General features: G+C 41.2%; 1 protein-coding gene across 3 annotated transcripts in view; it reads right to left on the bottom strand.

Moving 5' to 3' along the window:
* Nucleotides 1-3,737: 3,737 nt before the first annotated feature.
* Nucleotides 3,738-12,522, bottom strand: part of LOC122904835 (serum paraoxonase/lactonase 3-like) — a 28,121-nt gene continuing 19,336 nt past the window's right edge. For all 3 annotated transcript variants that reach the window (XM_044246068.1, XM_044246069.1, XM_044246070.1), the window contains 5 exons: nt 11,976-12,102; nt 8,224-8,424; nt 7,122-7,203; nt 6,730-6,858; nt 3,738-4,334 (listed from right to left, as the gene is read on the bottom strand). In XM_044246068.1, coding sequence (XP_044102003.1) covers nt 4,176-4,334; nt 6,730-6,858; nt 7,122-7,203; nt 8,224-8,424; nt 11,976-12,102 — 698 coding nt within the window. In that variant the 3' untranslated portion in view covers nt 3,738-4,175. The remainder of the gene's footprint in view (nt 4,335-6,729; nt 6,859-7,121; nt 7,204-8,223; nt 8,425-11,975; nt 12,103-12,522) is intronic.

Raw genomic sequence — 12,522 nt, forward strand, 5'->3', positions numbered from 1 at the left:
AGCGGCTGAGGGGCGGACTGTGACACGGATTAGTAATTGCTCACTAAAATTCATTCTTTCTTTCTCCTGAAACATATGCCTCTCCAATCATATACCATCAGTCAATTTTACTTATAGTGAGTCAGGTGTGGCCATGTGATTGGTTCTTACCATTACTAAGGGAGAAGAAGTAATGACTGCCATTTCTAGTCCTGGGTCTTAAGACACTGGGTATTTCTCCTTGACATCCTCTCTCCTCTCCTTCCCGTTTGATGGACACGGACGTGGCTGTGACCTAGCTTTCACTATGCAGATAACTACAATCCCCTGGACAATGGTGCAAGTAACATGTTGCTCAAGGTCCACTCTCTATGCAACTCCCTACTGCTCTGCATCCTGGAGGCTTTATGGGCTCAATTAATAGCTCCCTTGTCTTCCGACTTCTAGCTGGGAGGGTGAAGGGGAGTTAAGATATTTATTTCCTTTGTTTTCTCTTTGCTGAGTTGTCACAGGGTGGCTCCCTCCTTCTACCAATGACCACAGCATCTTTTGCAATGGTCTCTCCTTTATCTATTCTCTTCTGATTTTAGTAGCTGCTTCCATAACTTGTTCCTTCAAACCTACAGTTAGAAAGAGTTCTTTGCCTCCCCCATTTCTACCCCTCATCTCTCCCTCTCCATTGCTAGCACTGAGGTGTTATATTGTACCTTGTTAGTTTCCCTTAATCTTCCTACTCTTGTGTCAAGAGTCCCCTTAAAGAGCTTCCTTCAATAGCCTTCTTTGAGTGTGCCTTCTCTTTCCTGTAAAAACCTGACCAGCAATGTCTCTGAAAGGCCCCATCAAGGGAAGTTGTCCCATCAATCACTCTCCTGAACTGGAAAAGGAAAGACACATTTTCTAAAAAAAAGACATTGTATTTTTGCTCTGTATAATAGTTTAGTCTTACCCTAGTTAATACAGTACTATATTCTTTTTAGAAGTTTGTTCTTTTCGTAAAAATTTCAAATTTGTTGGCATAAAGTAGTTCATCAACTCTTCTTTTTATCTCTCTAATGTCTATAGAATCTGCATGTCTTATTTTTCATTTTTGACACTGGATAATTGAGCCATTCTTTTTCTTGATAAGTCTCACCAAATGTGTATTAGTTTTTATTAATCTTTTTAAAGAATGAACTTTTTGGCTTTTGTTGAATCTCTACATTATACATGGTTTCCTGTTTCATTAGTTGACTAATTATTATAACAAAGTACTTCCCGAGCTTGGCATTTTAAAACAGTCAGAAATTTATATCATGATGCACAATTTTCGTGAGCAAGGTCAAACCTGCAATGTTTTTATATAACCTAGCCTTGACAGTCACATATCATCTGGGGGCCATCTTGGCTCTGGCTACCGTATAGGTTTTTGCTCTTATTGTCACTATTTTCCTTCCAGAGCTGAACTACCCCTAATCACCAGTCACGTCTCTGACAATAAATAGAGAGATCAGGGAAAGGATCACAATGAGTCATCAAAATGCAGCATTTATTAGGAGGGGAAATCCCCCTGCTTCCCACACCAAGAGAATCACCTCAAGATTGGAAGCACCTACATGAAGGGGAACCCCAGAGCTTTGTGACTTTCTTAAGCCCTCTCCATGAAAGAACACACTAGTCTATCAATAATCAGATCCCCCAAATGTTTGTAGGAGTTTTATCATCCAGCCTTTCCTAAATTGGCCTGGGGAGAAGACAGGGCAGAGCCAACTCTCAGGAACCTACCAGCATATCAATGCCCTTAGTCATCCCGTCTCTGGCTTTCCATGTTGCCTCTAGTCTGGTAAACTTTGTACAATCTATTAGGTATAAAGATTAGAAACAGAGAATAAGACTTTATTTTTAATTGACTATATCTTAGTTATTGCTCATAGCCATTATTTTTTTTTCTGTGTCTCTCTGATTATTAGGCTTTTGAAACTTAAAATCTCTCTCTCTCTTTTTTTTTTAAAGATTTTATTTATTTATTTGACAGGCAGAGATCACAAGTAGGCAGAGAGAGAGAGGGGGAAGCAGGGTCCCTGCTGAGCAGAGAGCCCGATGTGGGGTTTGATCCCAGGACCCTGGGATCATGACCTGAGCCAAAGGCAGAGGCTTTAACCCACTGAACCACCCAGGCGCCCCTTGAAACTTAAAATCTAAGAACTAACTAAAACATTCTGCTGGGTCATTCCTCCTCTGAATCAATGGGAACTACAGTCTTACTGTCTAAATCAAAAAGGGCTGCATGGGCTACACAGTAGAATTTTACCCCGATACGACACTTGTCAGCAAAACTTAGATCTAATTGAGCAAAAATCTTTAGGAAATAAAGACGCCTCCTCAATTTCCCATCCCCAGAAGAGAGGGGGGAAAAAAAATCAACTACTCCCCAGCAGAAGTCGCAAAAGGAGAAGAAGGTGGAGTGCATGGGCAGACTGACTCCCATTAGCTATTTGCCAAAGGCTGTCCTGGTTTTTGAACAGAAAAAGAATATTTCTATTCATTCTCATCAAACTAAGCTTGAGTTGGTCCTTAAGACAGGACTTTTTTTTTTTTTTTTTTAAGATTCTATTTATTTATTTGACAGAGAGAGATCACAAGTTGGCAGAGAGGCAGGCAGAGAGAGAGGAGGAAGCAGGCTCCCCACAGAGCAGAGAACCCAATGCCTGGCTGGATCCCAGGACTCTGAGATCATGACCTGAGCTGAAGGCAGCGGCTTAACCCACTGAGCCACCCAGGCGCCCCCATATTATTTATTTGTGATTCCTCAGGTTGAAGTCTGTGGGATGTTGCTTAATAGGGTGTGTATTGAATTAACCAGAGGGCACGTCTGAAGCAGTTGAAGGTCACAGCTCTAAGGCTCCATTCCATGATTTAAGAGTAAGCTGATTAGAGTACTTCAGACACCAACAGCCCTCCACAAAAAGGCGTGTTAAAAAGGAACAGATTAGCCCTGTTCGCCCTAAGGTACCCAGGAAGGCGGAGTCTCTGTCAGATTTTCCAGAATGTGGTTTCTGGTGTCTGTACCAGAAAGGCTGCAAGAGGGTCTGGCAGTTTCCTGGTGCCAGTCCTTGCTTTTATCCATGGCCTAGGTGCCTGACTGGCAGTTTGTACCTAGCACAAACACAAGAAGAGAAGGGGATTTGTCAGTATTTGAGCATCAGCTTTACTCCAGATCCGGACCACAGTAGGCTGAGAACGTCAAGTGTAGGAGGTAATTTTGCTTCCTGGTTAGCAAGGGGCCCTGGGTCAGCTGGAATGCTCACTCACCAGAGCATGCACATCTTACTGTAGAAAGAATATTGGGGATACTGGACAAAAAGCATTGAGAATTCTGGCTTCTTACTGGACTGTCACTCACTTGACTTAGGACTTGGTGGGCATTACATAATAGCTAGGCTTCTTTGCATAAGAAAAGCCGGGCACACTATTATTGGTTTTGTCATTTCTGTACAGTTTCCTTATCATATGAGTGAGGGTGTTTTGTGTTTTTGTGGGTTTTTTTTAGATTTTATTTATTTATTTGAGAGAGAGAGTGAGAGAGAGAACAAGCTGGGGAAGAGGCAGAGAGAGAGGGGAAGCAGACTCCTGGCTGAGCAGGGAACTCTATGTGGGGCTCAATCCCAGGACCCTGGGATCATGACCCAGGCCAAAGGCAGACACTAAACTGACTGAGCCACCCAGGTGCCCGTAATTTTTTTTTAATTTTTACTAAACATGAAGATTGACAACAGAGACAATAAAATCGAGTAAATGTTTACTAAGAGAGTTATTTAAAAGGGACCCGGGAGGACACCGAGGAGATGGGGCTTATGCACTTGTTCTGGATCAAATTCTCAGAATTTTCGCTAAGCTCAGCACAAGTCCCAGGCATCTACTAGGAGTTAAGATGGACATGAACGGACTTTCTACCTCGCCCTAGCAACCAGCCACACACAGCTTAGTGTCACTGTAACTATACCAACACCAAGCACCTTTTCTTCAAACAACTTAGGTAAATCTCTTCCTTCCTCTTTAAAAACTCTAACCTCTTGGTCTCTCTGCAACACGCTTTCAATTCTAGTCGAATCCGTGTCTCCCATGTTTGCAAACCCTAAGACCCCAAATAAACGCATTTATCTTGCTGCTTGTCATTTTGTGTTTCCTTAGTTGAAACGACTTTTGGGGATGTCTGGAGTCTAGAGCAAACAGTACAGAGCTTTGTGGAATACCGTGCCTATGAGAAATTTTCCGTGGTACACAGAAGCCACGGTGCTTGCCTGAAGCACAGAGCCATTATTGGCATACTCGGTGCTGATTTTAGGCTTCTCAGATAAAACATTCTGGATGCGAAGTACCTGTCAAGAAAAATATTATTCGTCAGTATGCTACACGAGCAAACAGCTGCCAGGGACATTTTCCTTCTCCAATACTCTAGGACTAATATAGTTCCCAGAAATCGATACACTGAAATTTGTGTGCAATTATTTTTGGGGGGGTATTCTGATGAAAGTATTAATGTTCTAATTAGGTCTGTGCACCAACAAGACTGTTTACACAATTTCGATAGTTCGGACATCTCCTATAGAAGAAGGAGGTGAGAACCAGTGGCCGTTCTTATCTAATTCTCAAGTGAATAGTGTTCGTCTGGAGGAAGAGTCTTACCTTTGACTAGGCCTACTGTATGGGGAGGGAAACACAAGACAGAGAGGATGAAGGGACACTGTTAGCAAGCCAACCTAATCTCGTAACCAGTAGGGTGGTACTTGTCCCAGCTGGAACCCCCCTCGTATCTATAACGTGGCTCAGAAGCATAAAGAATGCACACTTTGGAAGTCAATCAGACACATCCCACCTACTACTGTTACTGAATCTCAAGATCAACACACTTAAGTTTGTTCATCAGTAAACATGTAAGAGCTCAGTTTTCTGAATAGCCTAGAGGAAGTTCACTGAAACAGCACATGATAGGAATTAAAGAAAATCAATTAGAAACTCATGAGTCATGAGCATGTATCGACACTTATTAGGAAGAGAGTTGAGTTGAGTTTTCTCTTTTCATCTTAAGGAAGATACTATAACTTCATCTCAGGTTAGTTACATGAAAATACTCAAACTTGGGACTCACGTAGATAGAAAAGTGAAGCCTCAACCACAAGGGAAGGGTGTCATTGATTGTGAAGGAAAAAGCCTTATCTACAATAAATGTATGATGAACTTGAAAACAGAGACAAGAGAAAGATCCTGAACAATTTTCCAGACATGCTCTAGATCATATTTTCATTCTCTTACAGCAGACGTTATTGGGTGTTTGTAAAGAGTAATATGGCTCACTTTTGGGGGGCGTGTGTCTGAGCCCAGGTAGATTGGTGGCCTGGGGTAACAGTTCTTTAGGCTCTAGATTCAGACTGAACTTTTGTTTTTGCTTTTGTTTTTGATGTTTCTGCTTGCTTGTTTGTCTGTTTTTAAGAAGCTGTGATTAATATGTTAATAAATTAGAGAAACAGATTTTTCTTCTTTTTAACTGAGGAAGAGCAATATTGGAAGCAGAAATCTGGATATTTACCAGGGCCAATTACCAGGCTGGGATTTGAATCTCAATTTCCCAACTCCCCAAACCTAGATTCAAACATTATATCTTTCTCCACACCTTACCTTCTCAATGAGGTCTACCCTGATTCCTGTATTTAATAATAGGACTGCCCATCCCCCTGTTCACAGAAATCCTGATCCCCTCTACCCTGTTATACTTTTTTCCCCATAGAACTTACCACCTTCAAGCTTGCTATATAATTCACTTACTTCTTACACTTATTGTTCATTGTCAATTCCCCCTCCAGAAGAGCGGAAATCTTTGTATATTTTGTTTTCTGACATATTCCAGGCCTTAAAAAAAAGTTTGGCCCACTCTAAGCACTCAATACATTTTTGTGAATTAATCTCTCAGAATTTGTGTGCCAAGAATTTATATCTATATTGAATTTACTAGAGATTTGTTATTCTTAAACTCTCCTATAGAAAACTCTCCTATTTTTAATGCCATATAAAATTCAATGGTATATGCTACTGTTTTAGAAGATTTTTTTTCTTTTTCCTTTTTTCATAGGTTCCATGCTCATGCTGGGGCCCAACATAGGGTTTGAACTCATGACCCTGAGACAGAGACCTGAACTGAGACAGAGAGTCAGATGCTTAACCGACTGAGCCACCCAGGCACAGCTGTTTTAGAAGAGATTTAAATAACACAAATAGCATCTTTAAAATGAGACATTCTTCAACACTATCATATATATTAGAACCTGCTGGAAAAACTAATTTTGTTTTGAGGCTACAGTCATTTAAATCCTTTCTTTTGAGCTTCATAGTAGTGTGAAAGCAGATGGTCCCACATAGGACTTTCCCTTTGCCTAACTTCAGGCCCTTCTCAGAGCCTACATCCTGATTAGAAATATGATATGGCAAGCTAGGTCAGTGTGAATAATGAAGCTCCTACTTATCACTTCTTCCCAATAACAAGCACAGCCCTTACAAGGATGGGACATGTTGTCTAGCACTGGTGTGAAATTGGCATCAGGAGACCTGAAAAGGTTAATGGGCTGTAACTCTCCATCCTGCTAAAATCTCTGCTTTTTCCATATGCAGAACTTGTTCTGTTCTGGAACACCGCATGTGACCCACTAAATTCTCCCAAGTCACCTCAACAAATTGTTCTTGCAGCTTTGCCTGTGAGCTCAGAGAAATACAGGCACTTACTTCGGACCCTGGAGGATCTGCAGGGTTATAGGCCAGTAGCTTCATGCCGTTAGGATGGCATCCAGCCCAAATATCTCCCGTGTCTGGATCCACCGTCAAATTATCCACTAAGGTGCCCAGATGTATCACCTTCCAACAAATAGGAAATACAAAGACGTGGTTTCAACTTTCTTCTCGACCCTTCCTCCCTCCCACTAGCTCCTTCTGGCTCCTAAAATGGGTCTTTTTAAGGGCCTTACTATTGAATTTTAGAAGTTCAAGCACAATCTCACTGATATTCTTCTAAAATGGTCATGTTTCCTGCATTCAAGGAGCACATTCCTAGGTCAGGCATAGGAACCGATCTAAGAGGCCACATGGTGGGGGGACCAGGCAAGCCAGGAGACTTTTACCTTCACTGGAGTTAAATCCCAGTTCTCATGTTTTTTCAGGACATGAATGTTCTGAGCAGTTACATCAGCTGTGTAGATAAACCTTTGAAGAAAAGAGCATTTAGATGTAAGCAAGTAGTAATGAGAGATGACATTAACTTTTACTTTGGAGGAGAGGTCTAACAATTCACAAGGTTTCCAAGTGCCCCTGCAATGTCTTTCTAAAGCACGGTACAAGAAGATAACAGAAACTTATTTTCAGTATTCTTCAAGAGCTTGAAGTAAGCATTAAATATGAGATGTGACTATAAAGTAAAGAACTTGGTGTTTCTAGGTGACATATAAGCTTGGTCTCATTACTTCGGAGCCACAATGTATTCCTTAAATTGTGTGGAGTTAAGCAGACCTCTTTATTATAAGTCAAAAGAGTCTATACTTCCACAAGAAACTAGTGCTTACAAAGAAGTATCAGATGACCATGAAAGTCAATAATAATCATTTTTTAAAAAGAAGTGGAACTTAGAGATGTTTTCTACAGGGATCATCTCTATTATCTCAAATGCACATAGTAATATTCATGGGGTACATTTCTTTTTCAAAAAAACCATCCAATCTAAAACACTTTAAAAGAGATTCTCATAGAATTTCATGCTGCATAAAATCATATTTATAAAAGTCTGCTGTTGTGTATCAGTAAATATGAAATTGATACAGTCACGATGCCCAATCTAAGTCAGGTCTCCTCTAAAAATAACTTTTGGGTAAGTCAACTTAGTGTAAGTAGTTAAACACCTTTCAGCCTCATAAAGGCAGAGATATTGGGCATTTATTCTCCTTTTCAGTGTGTTGGGTAACTGCTTCTAGAGTCACATGTTAAATTGGACCAAGGACCTCACATCCTTGAATCCACATCCTTCATTTCATTGTGTTTGTGTGGGGGGGTGCTAACATGCAAGAGGGCAAATGGTGTGTTTATGATCAAACATAGAGTGTGAACCCTGGCCATACCCGACCTGTCCACCTATCCAGCGACGACTTAAACTTAAGGAGGTAACCACCTCTCAAAGGAAGAAATCCACTAAAATGTCAAGAGCAAAGTATTGGAAAATTATAAAAAGCATACTTTTTGTCTAGTGAGACTGTGATCCCATTGGCAGAACTAAATCCTTTGGCTACCACTTTGACCTCTCTTGGACTGTAGAAAAGAACATGACTCCAACGAAGATCCAGGATAATCTCCAACAGCACCAAGAAGAAGTTGGTAAAATAGTGGTCTCTTGTAGCATAAAACTGTTCTGGTCCAAGAACCACAATGTCATTCAGGCTATAGTGAAAAAAAGAAAGAGAGAGAGCAAAACCCATGGTATATTTAAATATCTAGACTGTTGTCAAAAACACTGAATCTCAAAGACCCTTATGTTCATCAGTTTGAAAAAGTATACACGAAGCAGTATGAATGAAGAAATTCCACACAAAGGACATGATTTTTCATTGCACCTGATGGGTTTTCTTTGAGCCGTTTATTATTTCCTCAATCTTCCCTTCCACAAAAGTCAGCAAAAACACATATATACACATACAAAACCCTCAACTCCAAATCGCTGACTTGTAAATGTCAATCATGGTTATGTGCAATGGTCACAGTGCAACAATGGTTATTATCGGTGGTCATCAATAGCTCTGGTTCACCCTCTTCTAGGATTAGACTTCTCCATGCCCTGGATGTTCGGCCCAGCCACATGACTTGCTTTTGGCCAGTGAGATGAAGTGATGTGTGTGGCTTCCGGAAGGAAGACGGGCCAGTATGAGATCCACCATGCATCCCTTACTCTTTGGCAGTAACCAGCAACTTTTCTGATGACTGAAAGTGTGGCCCGTTAGGGCCCTATAGGAGGACAATATAAAATTGAATCCTTGAATCACTTACATTGGACATGTAGCATGAATAAGAAAACAAAACAAAATTTATGGTTTTGAGCCACTAAAAACCTTACAGTTTTTCTTTGCTGTTATTGTAACATAACCCAGTCCATCCTGACCTTTATAATTGGGATTGTGAGTGCTATTCTTTCTTGCTTATAGTCTTTGGTATTATGAAAATTTTTAAATGAAACAAGTCATACACCTATAAGAGTAAAGAACAATAAAGTCATTTACATTTTGGAAAAGGAAAAAAGAGATGGTGACTTGAAAAAAATGTAAAAAAAAAAAAAGTAAAAAAAAAAAGAGAAAAAGTGTAAAAAATGAAATACTTTTAGATTGAATTTAGAAAAATTTTGGATGAATCAGGAAATACTTTGAGGTTTTGATTTACAATGACGTTTCCGAGATCATTAGGCCACTCATCTTTTGTGTCTCAGCTTAAGCATTCATTCTTCCAAAAAGTATTGGCAGACACCACATGTTAAGTTCGATCCCAGAGCACCTTGTTCTACCGCTTGAATTGCTTGGTTAAGATTGAGTACCAGGGCACCTCTCAAAAGTACTCTTTAGGTCCTCCAAACTTCACCTGCTCTGTTCCAGATGGCACTCCTCCAACCAGCTCTGCCTGGTTCTGACAGACCCTTACCTCATTTTTTTTTTTCCAATTTATTTATTTTCAGAAAAACAGTATTCATTATTTTTTCACCACACCCAGTGCTCCATGCAAGCTGTGCCCTCTATAATACCCACCACCTGGTACCCCAACCTCCCACCCCCCCCACCTCATTTTTATTACTAGCCTCCGGCTCCTACTTCCAGGCTTCTGTGTTGAGGCCAAAGCATGGGATAATCACCAGGCTTGACTTGCACATGCACAATCAGGAATTTTCAGGAGTTAATACCCTTTGGGGGCAAACTTCGGCTCTCAGGAGATGGGACTGGTGAATAAACTCTTCTCCCTTTCTTATGGCAGCCAGATTGTCCGAAAATGAGGTTCATGTTGCCTACAGGAGGACAATCCTATGATTTCAAGCAGCTGCACTCGGCAGTGGCTGGCTTCATTAACACTCACCATAGCCTCTCCTCTGCATGAGCTTCCTAGCACTGCCGTGACAGAGTGCCACAAACTGGGGTGGAAGACGATAGAAATTTGCTGTCTCGCAGGAGGTGAGACCTCTGAAGTGAAGGTGCTGACAGAGCCATGCTCCTTCTGAGGGTTCGATGGGAGAATCCGTCCTTGGCTCTTCTAGCTGCTAGTCACTCCGGACATTCTTTACCTTGTAGATGCTTCACTCCAATCTCACTCTCTATCTCCACAGGCATTCTCCCTGTCTGTCTTTCTTCTTATTGGATTAAGGATCCACCCCACTTTTAATATAACTTCCTTTAACTAAGTATACCTGCAGTAATCTGATTTCTAAACAAGGTTATATTCTGAGATGTTGCGGTGGAGGGATGGCAGGTTAGAATTTCAGCATATCTTTTTGAGAGGACATAGTTCAACCCAATCACACCCGCCTCTCCCTGCCTCAGGCTGATCCCTCGCTTCTGGGTCCTGGGATGGTAACTCTCCAATAAAGTAGTTGCCTATTGGGCGCCTGGGTGGCTCAGTGGGTTAAAGCCTCTGTCTTCAGCTCAGGTCATGATCCCAGGGTCCTGGGATTGAGCCCCGCATCGGGCTCTCTGCTCCGCAGGGAGCCTGCTTCCTCCTCTGTCTCTGCCTGCCTCTCTGCCTACTTATGATCTCTGTCTGTCAAATAAATAAATTAAAAAAAAAAAGTAATTGCCTATTAAGTTTTCCCTCGTGCTATGTTTTCACTGAAAGGAATTTGTTCAGTGAGGTCAGAGGTCACCATCACCAGTTGTGTAAGTCAAGCCAGTGACAGAACCCCCATTTCACTAGGGTTGAGAGATTTGCCCACAGTTTCTCAGTCACCCCGTGGTGGTCCTGGTTCCTGCTGTGCCTCTGAACCCAGTGCAACTCATCATGGGAAGAGTTCAGTGACCCCCCCACTTCTTTTCTTCTGCCCTCTGCTTTTGTCATCCCTAATTCTACAGGGAGAAATTCATACATGATTTTGAGAAAGACAGCAAAGGAAAGATAGTGAACTTCCTTCCTTTTCTTTTTCTGATCCTCTATCCCGGGAAAGATTAACCTCTACTGTCTTTCAGCATTGAGTCCATTTTATAAAAGAAGCTCCTCCTTGTTTGTTACAGCCTTAGAACAAGCAAACTACACACTAAAAGACTAAACTATTTTTCTCAACAGAGTAAAAAGGATGTTCATCACTATGACCGAGAGTCTAGCTTTTAATTCGGACCAATCAAGGCTTACACCCTGGTTCTGCCACTTACAAATTATGTAATTTGGGTAATTTAACCCAAAATTTCTTAGGTCCCAGTTTACTCATGCCTGTTACTAAAGGCTGTTGGGAGAATTAAATGAACTATTTTGACACAGGGCCTGGCACACAGTCAATGTTTAGTAAATGGGAATTTTTATATGAGCCAATAGCCTTTTTTCAAATCCTGTCCTAAAGCTTTTATCAAACAAAGGAATGGCCCATCTGGAGGCTGGTTTTAACACCCAGCCAGTAAGGCTCTCAGAACACAACCTACTGGGACAACTAGAAAAAGGTGTAGGTGTTTGAAGAGATCCCAATAGTGAGTATTGCATTGTTGTGGTACAGAGGATGGAATTAGAGCTGGGAATCTAATTGAACACCTTTATAGGATTAAAATGCTTTCAGAGAGTTGGAGAATATAAAGGTATTCAATACTGAATACAGCAATTTCTAGTGAGATGCTGGGCAGTGTCACCATGGGAACCTCTTGAAAGCTTTAGGAAAAAAGTGCTGCAAAACAAAAGTTTAAGCCTGCTGAACAAAAGAAAACAAAGCACACAGCAGAGATGCAAAATAAATAGAAGTGCAAAATACTTTAATTCCATACCTCTTGAGAAGTTCATGTTTTATAGTTTTCAAGTGTACAAGAGAATGTTGTTGTTCCTCAAATTTAAATTTCTCCACCGTGGACTTCATGTGGGGATGATTCACAACATAAAGATACACAGTTTTGTCTAAGGTGGGAAAAAGGCATAATTTCCAAGAAGTTTACTTTTATTGCAACTATTATTATATTCCCAGACTTGGTGTACAACTTGGTCATGTTCAAGCACTTTTCTTATACACCTTGCATTTGGTCCCCCAGTATACCTGCTAGGATCCCCATTTTTTTTAAAAGATTTTATTTATTTATTTGAGAGAGAGAGAGAGAGACAGAGACAGAGTGAGAGAGCATGAGAGGGTTAGAGGGAGAAACAGAGCCCCCCTGGAGCTGGGTGCCTGATGTGGGACTCGATCCCAGGACTCCAGCATCATGACCTGAGCCAAAGGCAGTTGCTTAACCAACTGAGCCACGCAGGCACCCTAGGATCCCCATTTTATTGAGACAATTGAGGTTCAGAAGGTGAGTCACTCGGCAGCAATTTCACCACCAC

Source organism: Neovison vison, chromosome 4 (genome assembly GCF_020171115.1).
Source record: "Neovison vison isolate M4711 chromosome 4, ASM_NN_V1, whole genome shotgun sequence".
NCBI lineage: Eukaryota > Metazoa > Chordata > Mammalia > Carnivora > Mustelidae > Neogale > Neogale vison.